Below are 15,160 nucleotides of genomic sequence, written 5' to 3'. Positions count from 1 at the left end.
TCGATTGTTTACAGTCAACGCGTCACAGTTGTTTATTGCTGACTGTGGCCTAAAATAACAATAAATTATAATTTGTTCATTCCCTGTTCCAGAGTTGTTGAGAATGGACAGGAGACGGTGTTGGTAGAGGAGGATGGGGTCCTCAAGTCCCGCATGGTGAACGGCGTGCAGCAGCTGGAGTACGGCGGTGGCAGCAGCGGCCGTGCCCACAACAGCATCAAGGCATGAACCACCCTCACTCACTCACACAGAGACAAATAGGAACACAATGGAGGATCTACCAGTATTCACGGTGCAAGGGATCTGTGTCACATGTGAACAGTCATCTGCACACGAATGTATAAGATTTGGGGAAATTTATTTGTGTTTTTATGTGAACTTTTGCACCTTTAAGGGTAGTATGAGCTGTCTATAAATTGGTTTCTTACAATATAAAGAACCATAGTTTGGTTTGATTCTCATCAGATCATGCGCAGACAGTTTTGCCATTTCTAAGTATGTATTTGTCAGTGGAAGGGTTAATATCTACTGAGGGGAGTAACTGTGACAAATCTTGCCATGTCCTGTCTGTGTGATGGTCTTTTAACCCTCTCTCTGTTAACAGCACAAGGGAATGTCCTCCCTACACATTTCAATGGGCTCTTCTTTGCAAAAGTGTTTCTTCAATTGTATGTGATAGTTGTCATGAAAACAGAATTTTCATATTTTTCTTGTTCAATTTTTTACCTTATTTAAATTACTTATAAATATATTTGCGCCACAGTTTTAAGCATTATTGTCTAATCAAAGTGAAAAGATATCTTGTGGCTTTTTTCTTTGGAAATTGTTGTAATGGGACACTTTAGTTTATTTTACCAAAGATGATTTTCATTTGCTGTCATTTTTTGAACAATTCTTGTTATAATAAATGAAAGCATAGCGTTTGCTCTCCACCCTCCACGTATGATACTGAATGAGTGACGAGTGACGTGTATTCCTCACCAGGGGCGGGACAGTCTGATAGCGGAACGATGCTCTCAAGAGTTTATGCAGGGGGTGGGAATGATACATGTTGCTTCATTGATGTCTTCAGTTCCTGAAAAGCTAAACACATGCGGGGTGGATGTTTCGAAACGAAGTGATTACAGCTCCCTTCATTTTAATAAATGTCAAATAATAGATATTTTTAATACATAGTTTGTCTTTGGGATGAAAATTAAAGATTGATATCACGAACCTAAATATGAAGATATGACCTTGATCTTCCAGGTCAAGGTTAACTCAGGGTTAAGGTCGGCTGCAGAGATTCCCTGTTATATAGACATTGTTATTAGACAGATACCTTGTATATTGATGTTAAGATTGATGGTGGTTGTGATATAACAAAACAGGGGAATCTTGACAACCTGAAGACTGCTGAGAAGTTCCTTAACATTGGGAAAAGACATTTTGTTTGTGATCTGGAGATTCCATTCTAAATATTGTTTTGAAAAGAAAGCTAATTAGAATTCAAATTGATATATCGTGACTTGCAGTTCTCAGCAGTCTGCAGGTTATGGGAAGTATAGCCTTGTTATAACAGTTTATGTCATAACAGCAGGATGGTTGCTTCTAACAGTGTCATTAAATATATATATGTTCTATTTTATTCCTTACTAAACTTGTCATAGCTTTGACATTTAGGTGGACCAGTCGCTGTCATATTGAGAGCAAAATTCTTACGACAAACGACCTCAGAAAACAAGTTCCAATTCTTGTTCGGCTTGTATCCAAAGGGAGGTAACTCCTTCAAGCAAGTTTATTTTCTGGTGTTGTTTGTCCGAGTCTGTGATTACTACACGGAGTGGTTAGTCCTGCAGTGTTGATATAATCTGCTCACCATTGTACATAGTTGTCAGCAGGGATGTTTCGATACAGCATTGTCCCCAATACGAGTTGCCGTAACGTGGAACAAGGGTTTTGTCATGGTGCAATTGATACATAACGTGTTCTAAAATTTACTGAAAAGATTCCGGATGTGTATTACATAACAGTTTAGGTATTTTGTATCGTATCAGGCCCCCAATGTTGCAGTATATATTGTCATGCTATATCTCTGTGTCGATACACCCCAGCTACCCTATCAATGCTGCCTTCATAGACTGGTCTTGCTGACAAGATTTACCTCCCTTGAAATGGAGGTAAACAAATCTGATGTAAGATGGACAAGTTGAACATGCTATATATGATTTATGGCCTCTCTGTACAGTATTCTCATCATTGTTTATATCTACATGGCAGACAGCTCTTTAGTGATCCCCTTCACTCTGCGATCTTTTAGTGGTAGAAAAAAGGTTTTATTCTCATTACTGGGAAGATTTTACGAACTGACTTCTTGTCTGTCAGTTGAGAAGTTTGGTCAAGCGAGTGGCCAGTTCGTTTGTGTTCCTGTAGTGCTGTAGATGGTGAATGGTATTTTCATGTAGTGTCAGATACTTGGCCCATCCTGTGTCCTGTAATCCTGTTTCCCTAACATCTTACAGCCAAGATTTGGTCCACTTCTCTGCTAGTGCTTCTGCAGTGTACAATCATTATGCTTGATAAGTGTAGTCCGTAATGTGCCTGTGTTTTTTATATTGTGGTAGTGGATATCATGCTTCAGACTCATAATTCGCGTAGCCACCTTGTCCAGATCACATGTGAAGCAGTCATACTGCAGTCAGAACCAGTGTCACCTTTCACAACCAACAGCCTTTGTTCGAAAAGCTTGAATTTACCCCACTGCCAGGATTGCAGGTTTAATGTAGTGATCACTGTGTCCTGTATGAACGAGGGAGATAGTTGTAAATGCCACTTCAAGAAGTGTTCTTTATGCTTTAGTGTTCCAGTATTAGCCCACCAGCACCTGATGCTTGCTTCACTAGTTTCCTGTGGCTGTCCCATTACACTGACATTGTCATGTAGAATCCTCTGCTTGGAACATAATCACTTTTATCAATGAGATGTTTTGTGACAAATATTGTATGCTGTGAACAAGCTCCGCTGACCATCACTTGTAGAGACTGACTCCAGTCGTAACATGTAATGGGTTAATACTCTGACTGGGAAAGGACATACTTGTTTTAGTCAAGGGCAGATGCACAGGAGGTGCTTGACCCAGAGATGAGGTTCAGACCTCCATGACTACATAGTTTGTGCACTGAATTGCCTCATCCCGAGATGAGGGAGCAATCATGTTTTAGAATTTTAGGTCCGAATTATGGCTGATTTTTTTGTGCCGACTTGACATATTTATCAAATATATGAATTAAAATATGTAAAAGAAAAATCCCCTTCTGAGCTATCCTGCTTTGTTTTCTGGTACAGATATTATAAACAAAACCATTTGAAGTCATCAGAAGTATTGACAGTGAAGGTAGTTTGAATGGTGGGGTCTATCGGATTCTCATCCTTGAACAAGACATCATGCACAGCTGGGTTGGTCTTGGGTCAGGGAGGTGTGATCCTTTAACAGCAAGCAGGTACATGCACAGCTTGGTGGAGGTCAGTCATGTCCCGATGCCTGCATCTGTGATGAGCCACAAGTGGAGCTATCCAGGCTTGAACACAACTGTATGCTTTCTGTGTGTAACTGACAGTGATTATGACAAGTGTAGCTTCGTCTGTACAATTTATGAGGTATGTCAAAGTAAACTATACATTTCAGAGAAATAAAGATTTCTTTGACACTTTTCATGTCTGTGATAATTTCTCAAATTATTTGTTCCCGATTAGTATGGATTTGGTTTGGGAGTTGGTTTCAAAGACTCTTGACTTTGTGACACTGCAAGATGACATCCTCCTGAATTATTCTATCCTCGATTATCATGCATATTATCTTATTAAATTGCAATACTCAGGGCCCAGGGATGAGGAAAGTCACTTTGTTCTTATGCACGCTTTTAGCTACATGATGGTGATAAACCGAGTCTGGACCAGATAATCCTATAATTTGAAGCAACCAAGTCAGCAAAGGTGACCAGCCGATCCTGTTAATTACATCATACAACAAGCATGGTTTGCTGAAGACCAATTCTTCAAACTTTGCACACACACACACACACACACACACACACACACACATATACATACATATGTGGTTGAATAAAAAAAGGGTTAAATTAAACTCAACCATGTCTCTATACAGGGGAGTGCATGTTGGTCTAAATATCTTGAACTGATACGTTTATTAACTGCCCAGCAAAAGAACTTATACACTTGAAAATTGGATTTGTCCAAAAAAGTACAAAATGTTACTAGTTTGAAAACTCTCATCAAAACACTATATATTTAAGGTTCAAAACACAACAGTGATACCCATATCAAATACATCACCACAGAATAACCATTTCTTGTTTCATTTTTAGCCAACATACTTTCCTTTACCGGGCAGTTTATAAACAGCAGTGTTGGTCTAAATCCCTTGAACATACATTTATATCTAAGATGTGGCCTACAGGAAAACGTTTCGGTTGAACTGTAGGTTTGCATGCACACCGTATGTCCTCTTTCATCAATAATGTTCTCACCCCCTTATCACACCCAGGGCTGAACATGTCCTTGGTACATTCGACCGCCTCCGTGGACTATATATGGGAGAGCGGAAGGTTCGCGGTTTGATCCCCGGCCAAGACGTTTAAAGATGGTACTTGTTGTTACCCTGTCTGGCGCTCGGCATTAAGGGGCTAAAACAAGGACTGGTCGGCTAGGAGTAAGTATACTGTGTCTGAGTGGGGTATCCATGTTAAACTGCGGCATGGTATCTCAGTGAGCTAGCACTATAAATCGGCATCAGTCCGGACTAGTACAAGCAGCCACACAAACAAACACACGTACATGCACGTTGCTATATAAGCGCAATGATCCTGGACGCGATGTTAAACCCCATTTCACCTCACCTTGGTACATTCTAGTCCACTCTCGATCTTTTAAAGGGGGCGGTCGGGTAGCCTAGTGGTTAAAGCGTTAGCTTGTCACGCCGAAGACCCGGGTTCGATTCCAGACATGGGTACAATGTGTGAAGCCCATTTCTGGTGTCCCCCGCCGTGATATTGCTGGAATATTGCTAAAAGCGGCGTAAAACCATACTCACTCACTCACTCACTCACTCTTTTAAAGTTAGATTATTTCTGAGCTATGCAACGTTCACACGCACAATGACTGTCCTCATTACACTGTGGAGTGTTGATCTAAAAGCCTGCAAGAAATTAGAGGGCATTGCCTTGTATCATTGAAAGATGGACAGGTTTCTTTGACAACATGTATTTGTGTTCTGGTACCATTTAGTTGCTGCCATGATCTGTCCTGAGAGCAGAAGCCTCTATCCTTGGCCACGTCATACTAAAAGACGTGAAAGGATAGTACTTGTTACCCTGCCTGGCGCTCGGCAATAAGGGGATAAAACAAGGGTTGGTTGGAATAATGGTTCGGAATGGAGTGTCTCAGTGGGCTAGCACTATAAAACCGAGACAAGCGCGCGCACACGCTCGCACGCACATCGAGACAATTTCATCCAATATTTAGTTTAAATATATATACATCTGGAAGAAATGTTAAGCACCAATCCTTTATTTACATGTATCCCGTACGGTTTGGAAAGAGGACAAAGATGTACCATATGACGACCTCAATTTGTTTGGTTTGTTTTTTAACGCCGCACTCAACAATATTCAAGCTATATGACGGTGGTCTGCAAATAATCGAGTCTGGACCAGACAATCCAGTGATTGTCATGAGCATCGATTCACGCAATTGGAATACGATGACATGCATCAACCAAGTTAGCGAGAGTGACCTCCCGATCCCGTTAGTCGCCTCTTACGACAAGCATGGGTTGCTGAAGATCTATTCTACACGCACGCACGCACGCACGCACGCACGCACGCACGCACTTTAGTTCACATATAAAGCGGTGAGCTGTGTTGATGTTGAGAAAGCAAGCACATGGCATAAAAGTCTGCGACAATGGCAATCACACAGACGGGCGTCTCTGTTATTTGTGAAGTTCGGGGTTGGTCGTTAAGGTAGACTAAAGTTGCTTCCACTTTTGAAAACCTCATGACTACTACCTTCGGTGATTTTCTAAGCGAGAAGGTAGTTAAAGCGACTTGTACCACAAACAGCTTGACTGCAACCAACACAGCCTGTTCTAGCTTCCCTTCAACATATACGAGGGCTGGTAAAAAAACTACAACTGAGAAAGTGTTTTCAACTTTTTGTTTCAACATTCTGTCCCTGCTTTTCAATACACTTGTCATACCGATTGTGAAGCTTTCCAATCCAGTCAGGAAGTTTTCTGAAGCCACCCTGAAAAACCAATTCACGGCAGCTGTGAGGTCCTGTTGGTCTTCATAGCGCTTTCCACGAAGGTGTTCTTTCAGTTTTGGAAACGGGGAAATCACTTTAATTGGTGCTAGGTCTGGCGTGTCTGGAGGGTGAGGAAGCTCTTCGAACCCACATTGTCGCACAGAAGCCTTTGCAAGTCGGGGTTCGATCCCAGGCCGCGTCATACCAAAAGACGTTAAAAGATGGTACTTGTTGTTGTCCTGTCTGGCGCTCGGCATTAAGGGGCTAAAACAAGGACTGGGCGGCTCGGAGTCAGTATACTGTGTCTGAGTGGGGTATTTATGGTAAACTGCGGCATGGTATCTCAGTGAGCTAGCACTATAAATCGGCATCAGTCCGGACTAGTACAAGCAGCCACACAAACACACACGTACATGCACGTCGCTATATAAGTGCAATAATCTTGGACGCGACGTTAAACCCCATTTCACCTCACCTCACCTCAGTAATCAACAAGGATCACACCCTTTGCATCCCAGAATACAGTGACCATAATTTGCTTCACTCATCTTGAAGACTTGAATTTCTTTGGTGCTGGAGAAGTGGAATGGTGTCATTCCATGGATTGACGTTTTGACTCGGGATCATAGTGGTAGACCCATGTTTCATCACTTTCATTCTCTTTTTAAAAATTGAATTTGACGAGATCCTCCTGAATTATAGCTCCAAATTTTCTCTGGCAACGTCAGTTCATCTTTTCTTAAGCTCTCAATGTAGAAACTTTGGCACTTTGGATTTTACTATACGAACGCTTTTAAAATATGAAACCTGCTTTAGCAAGGAAAGGATGGGTCAACTTTACTAGATCAGATCCATCTGTCATTATAATTTAGTAAATAAAAAACATTTAAAAAAACATAATAGTCGACCAGTTATATGTTTTAATTGTCTCGTATTTTTGGTGTTGACTTGAATAGGCCTCCTGCAATAAAAAAACGGGTTTTTTCTTTTTCCGTTGGTTCGCTCGCCCTTCTCAAGGAAACCCATGGCGATGAGAGACAATGATATGAAGATTGATCATTTTTGCAACAAGGCATCAGACGCTTAGGCTATTTCCGGAAGGTCTGTTTGTGTTACATAAAATGGCGCTGCATGGTCCCTATAGACATACATGACAAACAATGAATAAAAAAAGAAGTAAACACGAGACGTTCGTATTTGTAGACGTCGTTGAAAATTTACCCCGCCCGGAAACTTAAACTCCTCACCGCGATAACCCATTCACGCACTGTGAAGGAGCTTAGACATTACTGGTTAGCACATCGTGTACAGATTATTCTGGAATGGTTTGCCGGCCCTTAAGCGCCTGCGCTCCTCTATCATGTAATTGGTATAGTAAAAATTTAAGGGGGAACTTTGGTGATTTTCCGTTCGAATGTAGTCAGTAGCAAACTTTATCAAAATTTGCAATGATGACATTCCCATGGTCATAAACAAAAATATTAACGTTACTACATTTGGGGTTAGAGGGCAAATTTAAAAATTCTTGTAATGGCCGCCCCCACACTGACATGTAACCTTAGGTGTCGGCTGAAGGAGCTACAAGTGACCTAACTCGTTTGAAATTACCAAGTAAACTGGTTCCAAGTTCAGCGCTTTTAGTCAGACAGGAGCACAGTCAATTTACTAAACTGAATTACTTCCCTTGCACTTTACCTCATGGGATAAAATCGATTGAATTGTCTCCCTTTGACCGTGAAAAAATAATAATTATCCAGATCTAAACCTGTGTAAACCCTCGAAAATTTTCATTATAGTATCGAGATCCCTTTTGCCCGAGACTGAATTGAAAAGATGTTAATTAGAGCGATTTAAGGACTGGTCGGAACCAATGGTTTATATTTTATTACTTGAAATTGGTCAATAGTTAGATTTTTAATAATTACGATATGACTTTATGGTCATGGTTTCTTTTTTACGAAAGCCCATTAGGACCATATTGGTATTTTGTTTTTTTTCTCTTTTAAAAGTCGTTTTTGCGAATCCTTTTCCACAGACGTGTTTAAATTTCGGTTTTAGGGTTGAGCTTGCTCTCAATAGTCGACCCGACACGTTTAAATTATCAAATATTTGATATGCATCGCCAAAGACTTGAAAAGTTTTTCTGCCATAAGAACCAATTTACGGAGCCCTCTGAAAATTCTTGGGAGGTGAGAAGCTCAATACTAAGCCAGCGCCTTATTGTAATCAATACTTCCTAAGCCGTAACGATGTTCGCACTGTCGTTTTACTATTAAATTACCCCTAGATAGGGGTACCACAAATCTGTAAAACCCTTATTAGGGTTAATACTACATATTGGCATGTCGTCCGTTATCCATCTAATGGTAAACAGTGCATATTTCAACCAAATAACCTTCAAACTAACAACAAGTAAGGGAGTATACTTTGCATATAATAAGTAGCTTGTTCTTTAAAACAAATATTGGAATCTGTTCGCTTTATTTGTCAACATAAATAACATGTATATTTCATAATTTTTGTGAATTAAAATATATGTGTTTTTCATTTATAGTACTGTATTTTTTACATATTAAGTAAATAAAAATAAGGAAAAGTATATATTGTTTAAAGCGTTCCTAAAATATTTCATCGGCGCTACTGTTTGATGCTGAATGCGCGTCAATGTGTCTTGATTTCGGGTGAAGTTATGTGCGGGGAAATAGTGACAGTTAACTGGTTATGGAATTTGTGACTTACAGATAAGAAGTGTGACTGTGAAAAAAACTCGTATGAGTTATCTCCCTTGGTATAGCTGAAAACGATGACAGTGCTCGCGTTTTCAAAACGCTGGATAATTCTGGCGAACCCGTGTTCACACAGATATGGCCAAACTGTTTCAGGGATACTTCGGTTGCACATACCCACGTAACCCCTGAGGTGTGGTACTCTGGTGAGCATCCGGAGTAGAATAGGTCTTCAGCAACCCATACTTGCTGTTAAATGTGACTATGCTTGTCGTAAGAGGCCACTAACAGGATCGGGTGGTCAGGCTCGCTGACTTGGTTGATGCATGTCGTATCCCAATTGCGTGGATCGATGCTCATGATGTAAATCACTGGATTGTCTGGTCCAGACTCGATTATTTACAGACCGCCGTCATATAGCTTGAATATTGCTGAGTGCGGCGTTAAACAACAAACAAAGCTGCCTCTATGTGACGTCATCAGCTAATTAGTTTTAGTCATTGATTCAGTACGTGTGTTCGATTAGTATGATTTGAGCGACCCGAGTCAAACAAGGTTACCATATTTCTGGAGTTAACCAGAGTTAACATGTTTCACCCTGGGTTTACCAGTGCCAATCAATGGTAACTCGGAAATAAAACGCATAAAATGCAAACTTAGGTGAGATGGGGTGAGGTGAGGTGAGGTGAGGTGAAATGAGGTTTAACGTCGCGTCCAAGATTATTACACTTATATAGCGACGTGCATATACGTGTGTGTGTGTGTGTGTGTGTGTGTGTGTCTGCTTGTACTAGTCCAGACTGATGCCGATTTATAGTGCTAGCTCACTGAGATACCATGCCGCAGTTTAACATGAATACCCCACTCAGACACCGTGTACTGACTCCGAGCCGACCAGTCCTTGTTTTAGCCCCTTAATGCCGAGCGCCAGAAAGGGTAACAACAAGTACCATCTTTAAACGTCTTGGCCGGGGATCGAACCGCGGACCTTCCGCTCTCCGGGCGGACGCTCTACGACTCGACCACGGAGGCGGTCTTAGGTGAGATGAGGTGAAATTGGAATTAACGTCGCGTCCAAGTTTATTGCACTTTTATAGCCTTGTGCGTGTGCGTGTGCGTGTGCGTGTGCGTGTTTTGCTACGGAGGCGGTCTTAGGTGAGATGAGGTGAAATTGGAATTAACGTCGCGTCCAAGTTTATTCCACCTATATAGCGTTGCGTGCGTGCGTGCGTGCGTGCGTGCGTGCGTGTGTGTTTTGCTGCTTGTACTAGTCAGGACTAATGTCGATTGATAGTGCTAGCCAACTGAGATACCATGCCGCAGTTTAACATGAGTACCCCACAGTATACTGACTGCGGGCCGACCAGTCCTTGCTTTAGCCCCTAAGCCAGAAAGGGCAACAACAAGTACCATCTTTGAACGTCTTTTGGAATGACGCGGCCAGGGATGGAACCCCGGACCTTCCGCTCTCCGGGCTGACGCTCCACCACTTGACCATGGAGGCAACCTTAGATACACGAGGGGTGTCCCATAAGTTTCCGTCCTCCATAAGTAATTTGCGATTTATAATAGGCTGGGTGAGGCAGGATCTTGAAGCCACATTCATGTGCAGCGCTCACTGCTACTTCGGCGGCGTGAACTGGTGCGTTGTCCTGGAGGAGCCAGACACCTCGGCTTAGTTTACCTCTGCGCTTTGCTTTGATTTCATTACGCAATCTGCGCAATTGATCTGCATAATATGCACCGTTAATGGTGGAACCCTTCTGTAGATAATCTATCATGATTACGCCCGCGGAGTCCCAGAAAATGGAGGCCATGACCTTGCCACTGGAAGATGTGCTTTTGAACTTTTTGGGTGTTGGTGACGTCACATGCTTCCATTGTATGCTATGACATTTGGCTCTGGGTCAAAATGATGAACCCAGGTTTCATCCTGAGTAACAATATGAGCCATGAAAGCACGTGGATCTCTCCGAAAATCATGACCCTCTGACGTTTTTGTTCTTAAGTCAACCCTCTGGGCACCCAACTTGCAGACACCTTGTTCATGCGTTAATGTTCATGGATTATTCGTTCCACTGATGTTTAACTCATATCATGTGCAGTAGCTAACTGTCTAACAGTTACTCGGCTGTCCTGCATTATTGTATCAAGAACAGCTGCAATTTCACCTTGGGTAGTCACTTCACAAGGGCGACCAGACCGTGGTTCGTCTTCAGTGCTGCGTCTGCCCCTTGTAAATTCAGCACACCACTGTTTGACCGTACTATACGAAGGAGCATTGTCACCTCATGTGTGTACCATGTCATCATGAATTTGCTTTGGCGTTAACATTTTAAATGTAGATACTTAATAACGACTGTACATTCGGTCTTCTCCATTCTTTCCAAATGTGAGGGGGTCATGCTGTTTGATAGCAATTTATAGAAACTTGTTGCACGTGGGATTCATGTTTTGCATGTCATCCACGTGCAGAGATACTGTTCTAGCAACAGGTGCAGTTTGGTTGAGTTTGGGCTATCCGTTCATGTTGAGGCCGGAAACTTATAGGACACCCCTCGTACACCTCGTCATTAATATCGCACCACCCACTTTTTTCACTAAGTAAAACTGGATCTTCAACCTCATAAACATGGTGCTTAGAAAAACACATTCAACTGTTTATATGGTCTCATGTGGGCGTTCAGGGAGAAAATTGACAACACAAGACCGAATTTGAGCACTAATTGAGGGTTTAATTGTAGCAAACTAAAGTTCACTAAAATCACCGTGAAATAAGTATGGCTGCTGGAGTCGTTACAACAGACACACAACACAGTTCACATTTCATTAATATTGAACACACTGGTAAGGTCCACAATGACTGGCTAACTCAGTATCTGGTGTAACCGCCTCGCACTTGGATAACATGTTCTACACGCCGTCTCATGCTGGTCACCAGACGCCTGAATCTCTGTTTGTGTATCTGCTGCCACTCATCATGCAATGCATGGGTCAATTCCTGAAGGTTCTGAACTGGAGGATCCCTTGCTCTCACCCTACGTCACAAAATGTCCCACAAATGCTCAATAGGATAAATGTCTGGACTTCTGGCAGGCCATGGTAGTGTCTCAATGGCGTTGTGTTGGAGTTGCTGAAAACAGCTCGAGCACGATGTGGTCTGGCATTATCGTCCATGAAAACTGGACGTGTGTCGAGAGCATGGTTATCGAAATGAGGCACAACAGCACCGTCCAGGATCAAGTTCTGGTACCTCTGTCCATTCAGTGTTCCGGGAACTATGATGAGGTCAAGTTTACAATCGTAGGATTGTAACCAGTGTTTTGGCTGTAAATGATACAGCTAACCAGCGTCAGACGCAGAAGGATTAGTGATGTCATTTGGTTGTGACATCATGGCAACCGATGACATCACAATGGTTAGCAAAGCATTTTGATGCAATTCATTGTATCGATACCTACCATGAGATAACGCTTGTTATTACTCTCCCGTGAAAATATCACCCGTTTGATAACAATCCACCCACATTGTGTAATAACATTACGTGCAGACGGGACGACTTTTGACATCAGCAGCTGGTCATCGTGTTCAGATATAGCAGCTGCTCATTCGGGTGGGGGTTTCGGAAGCCTTGTGCAGCTGTACTAGTGTAGATAGATACGACTGTTTTTTTTTATTTTTAAAAAACCCCACCAGAAATACATATAGACGCTACGCATATATCCTAAAACTATATTATTGACATACTTTACACTTTACACTTTTCGCCCGACACATAGTAGCCGTTTTCGCCAAATGCGGTGCCGTTTTCGCCAGAGAAATCGTTGACGTTTTGCTGAGGTGCCGTTTTAGCCTGCACCCCTTTACATGTATCAGAGACCATATATCGGTATATGGTCTCTGCATGAATATTTCCGTGACTTTTTGCAGTTGCCAGTGATCTATCGCAGAACATGCTAAATACGTTTGAAAAAGAGAAACGGACTCTCATTTATGTAGGTTCAGAGCATCACTAAAAAACGGAAGTATCTTTTCAAACGATCATCACAACATTCATCGCTGCATCTACTCACGACCTTGAATGAAGTGTTGTAAATGAGAGTAGCGCCCCTTTGGCCAAGTTGACAGCCGTTAGAAGTGTCGTCAACTGATGCTGTCTCGTGATAATTTCATGCTCTGAAACTGAACACCCTACACGTATCTCAGCAATGGTGTTTATTAAGCCAACACCCTGCTTACATCTCAGCAATGGTGTTTATTAAGCCAACACCCTGCTTACATCTCAGCAATGGTGTTTATTAAGCCAACACACTCAATACATCTCAGCAATGGTGTTTATTATGCCAACACACTCAATACATCTCAGCAATGGTGTTTATTAAGCCGGTACCTTGTAGTCATCTAAGAAGTGGTGTTTATTGAGCCAACACCTTTCATACATCACAGCAATGGTGTTTATTAAGCCGGTACCTTACAAACATCTCAGCAATGGTGTTTATTAAGCAGGCACCTTACAAAGAGATCAGCAATAGTGTTAGCTTAGCCGGTACCTTACATACATCTCAGCAGTGGTGTTTATTAATAAGCCGATACCTTGCAGTCACCTCAGCAAGGCTGTTTATTAAGGTGGTACCTTCCAAACATCTCCGCAATGTTGTTTATTAAGCTGGTACCTTACAAACAGATCAGCAGTGGTGTTTATTGAACTGGTTCCTTACATACATCTCAGCAATGGTGTTTATTAAGCCGGTACCTTACAAACAGATCTGCAATAGTGTTTATTAAGGCGGTACCTTACATAAATCTCAGCAGTGGTGTTTATTAATAAGCCATACCCTGCAGTCATTTCAGGAATGGTGTTTATTAAGCTGGTACCTTACAAACATCTCAGCAGTGGTGTTTGTTAAGCCGGTACCTCACAAACATCTCAGCAATGGTGTTTATTAATAAGCAGATACCCTGCAGTCATCTCAGAAATGGTGTTTATTAAGCTGGTACCTCACAAACATCTCCGCAATGGTGTTTATTAAACCAACACCTTTCATACATCTCAGCAGTGGTGTTTATTAAGGCGGTACCTTACAAACATCTCAGCAGTGGTGTTTATTAAACCAACACCTTTCATACATCTCTGCAATGGTGTTTATTAAGGCGGTACCTTACAAACATCTCATCAGTGGTGTTTATTAAGCCGGTACCTCACAAACATCTCCGCAATGGTGTTTATTAAACCAACACCTTACATACATCTCAGCAATGGTGTTTATTAAGCCGATACCCTGTAGTCATCTCAGAAATGGTGTTTATTAAGCTGGTACCTCACAAACATCTCCGCAATGGTGTTTATTAAACCAACACCTTTCATACATCTCAGCAGTGGTGTTTATTAAGGCGGTACCTTACAAACATCTCAGCAGTGGTGTTTATTAAACTAACACCTTTCATACATCTCCGCAATGGTGTTTATTAAACCAACACCTTTCATACATCTCAGCAGTGGTGTTTATTAATAAGCCGATACCCTGTAGTCATCTCAGAAATGGTGTTTATTAAGCTGGTACCTCACAAACATCTCCGCAATGGTGTTTATTAAACCAACACCTTTCATACATCTCAGCAGTGGTGTTTATTAAGGCGGTACCTTACAAACATCTCAGCAGTGGTGTTTATTAAACTAACACCTTTCATACATCTCCACAATGGTGTTTATTAAGGCGGTACCTTACAAACATCTCAGCAGTGGTGTTTATTAAGCCGGTACCTCACAAACATCTCCGCAATGGTGTTTATTAAACCAACACCTTACATACATCTCAGCAATGGTGTTTATTAAGCCGATACCCTGTAGTCATCTCAGAAATGGTGTTTATTAAAGCTGGTACCTCACAAACATCTCCGCAATGGTGTTTATTAAGCCGGTACCTTGTAGTCATCTCAGCAGTGGTGTTTATTGAGCCAACACCTTTCATACATCTCAGCAATTGTGTTTATTAAGGCGGTACCTTTAAAACATCTCCGCAATGGTGTTTATTAAACCAAAACCTTTCATTCATCTCAGCAATGGTGTTTATTAAGGCGGTACCTTTAAAACATCTCCGCAATGGTGTTTATTAAACCAACACCTTACAAAC

The 15,160-nt window shown here is 41.7% G+C and overlaps 1 protein-coding gene across 7 annotated transcripts in view; it reads left to right on the top strand.

Moving 5' to 3' along the window:
* LOC139464829 (dnaJ homolog subfamily B member 6-like) overlaps positions 1–3,691 on the top strand; it is a 68,387-nt gene extending 64,696 nt beyond the window's left edge. For all 7 annotated transcript variants that reach the window (XM_071246354.1, XM_071246353.1, XM_071246357.1 and 4 more), the window contains one exon: positions 93–3,691. In XM_071246354.1, coding sequence (XP_071102455.1) covers positions 93–228 — 136 coding nt within the window. In that variant the 3' untranslated portion in view covers positions 229–3,691. The remainder of the gene's footprint in view (positions 1–92) is intronic.
* The last annotated feature ends 11,469 nt before the right edge of the window (positions 3,692–15,160 follow it).

This window comes from Haliotis cracherodii, unplaced genomic scaffold (assembly GCF_022045235.1).
Source record: "Haliotis cracherodii isolate W230 unplaced genomic scaffold, xgHalCrac1.p SCAF_17, whole genome shotgun sequence".
NCBI classification, from domain to species: domain Eukaryota; kingdom Metazoa; phylum Mollusca; class Gastropoda; order Lepetellida; family Haliotidae; genus Haliotis; species Haliotis cracherodii.
Note: the sequence above shows the minus strand (reverse complement) of the source record. Positions and strands in the feature narration are given on the sequence as shown.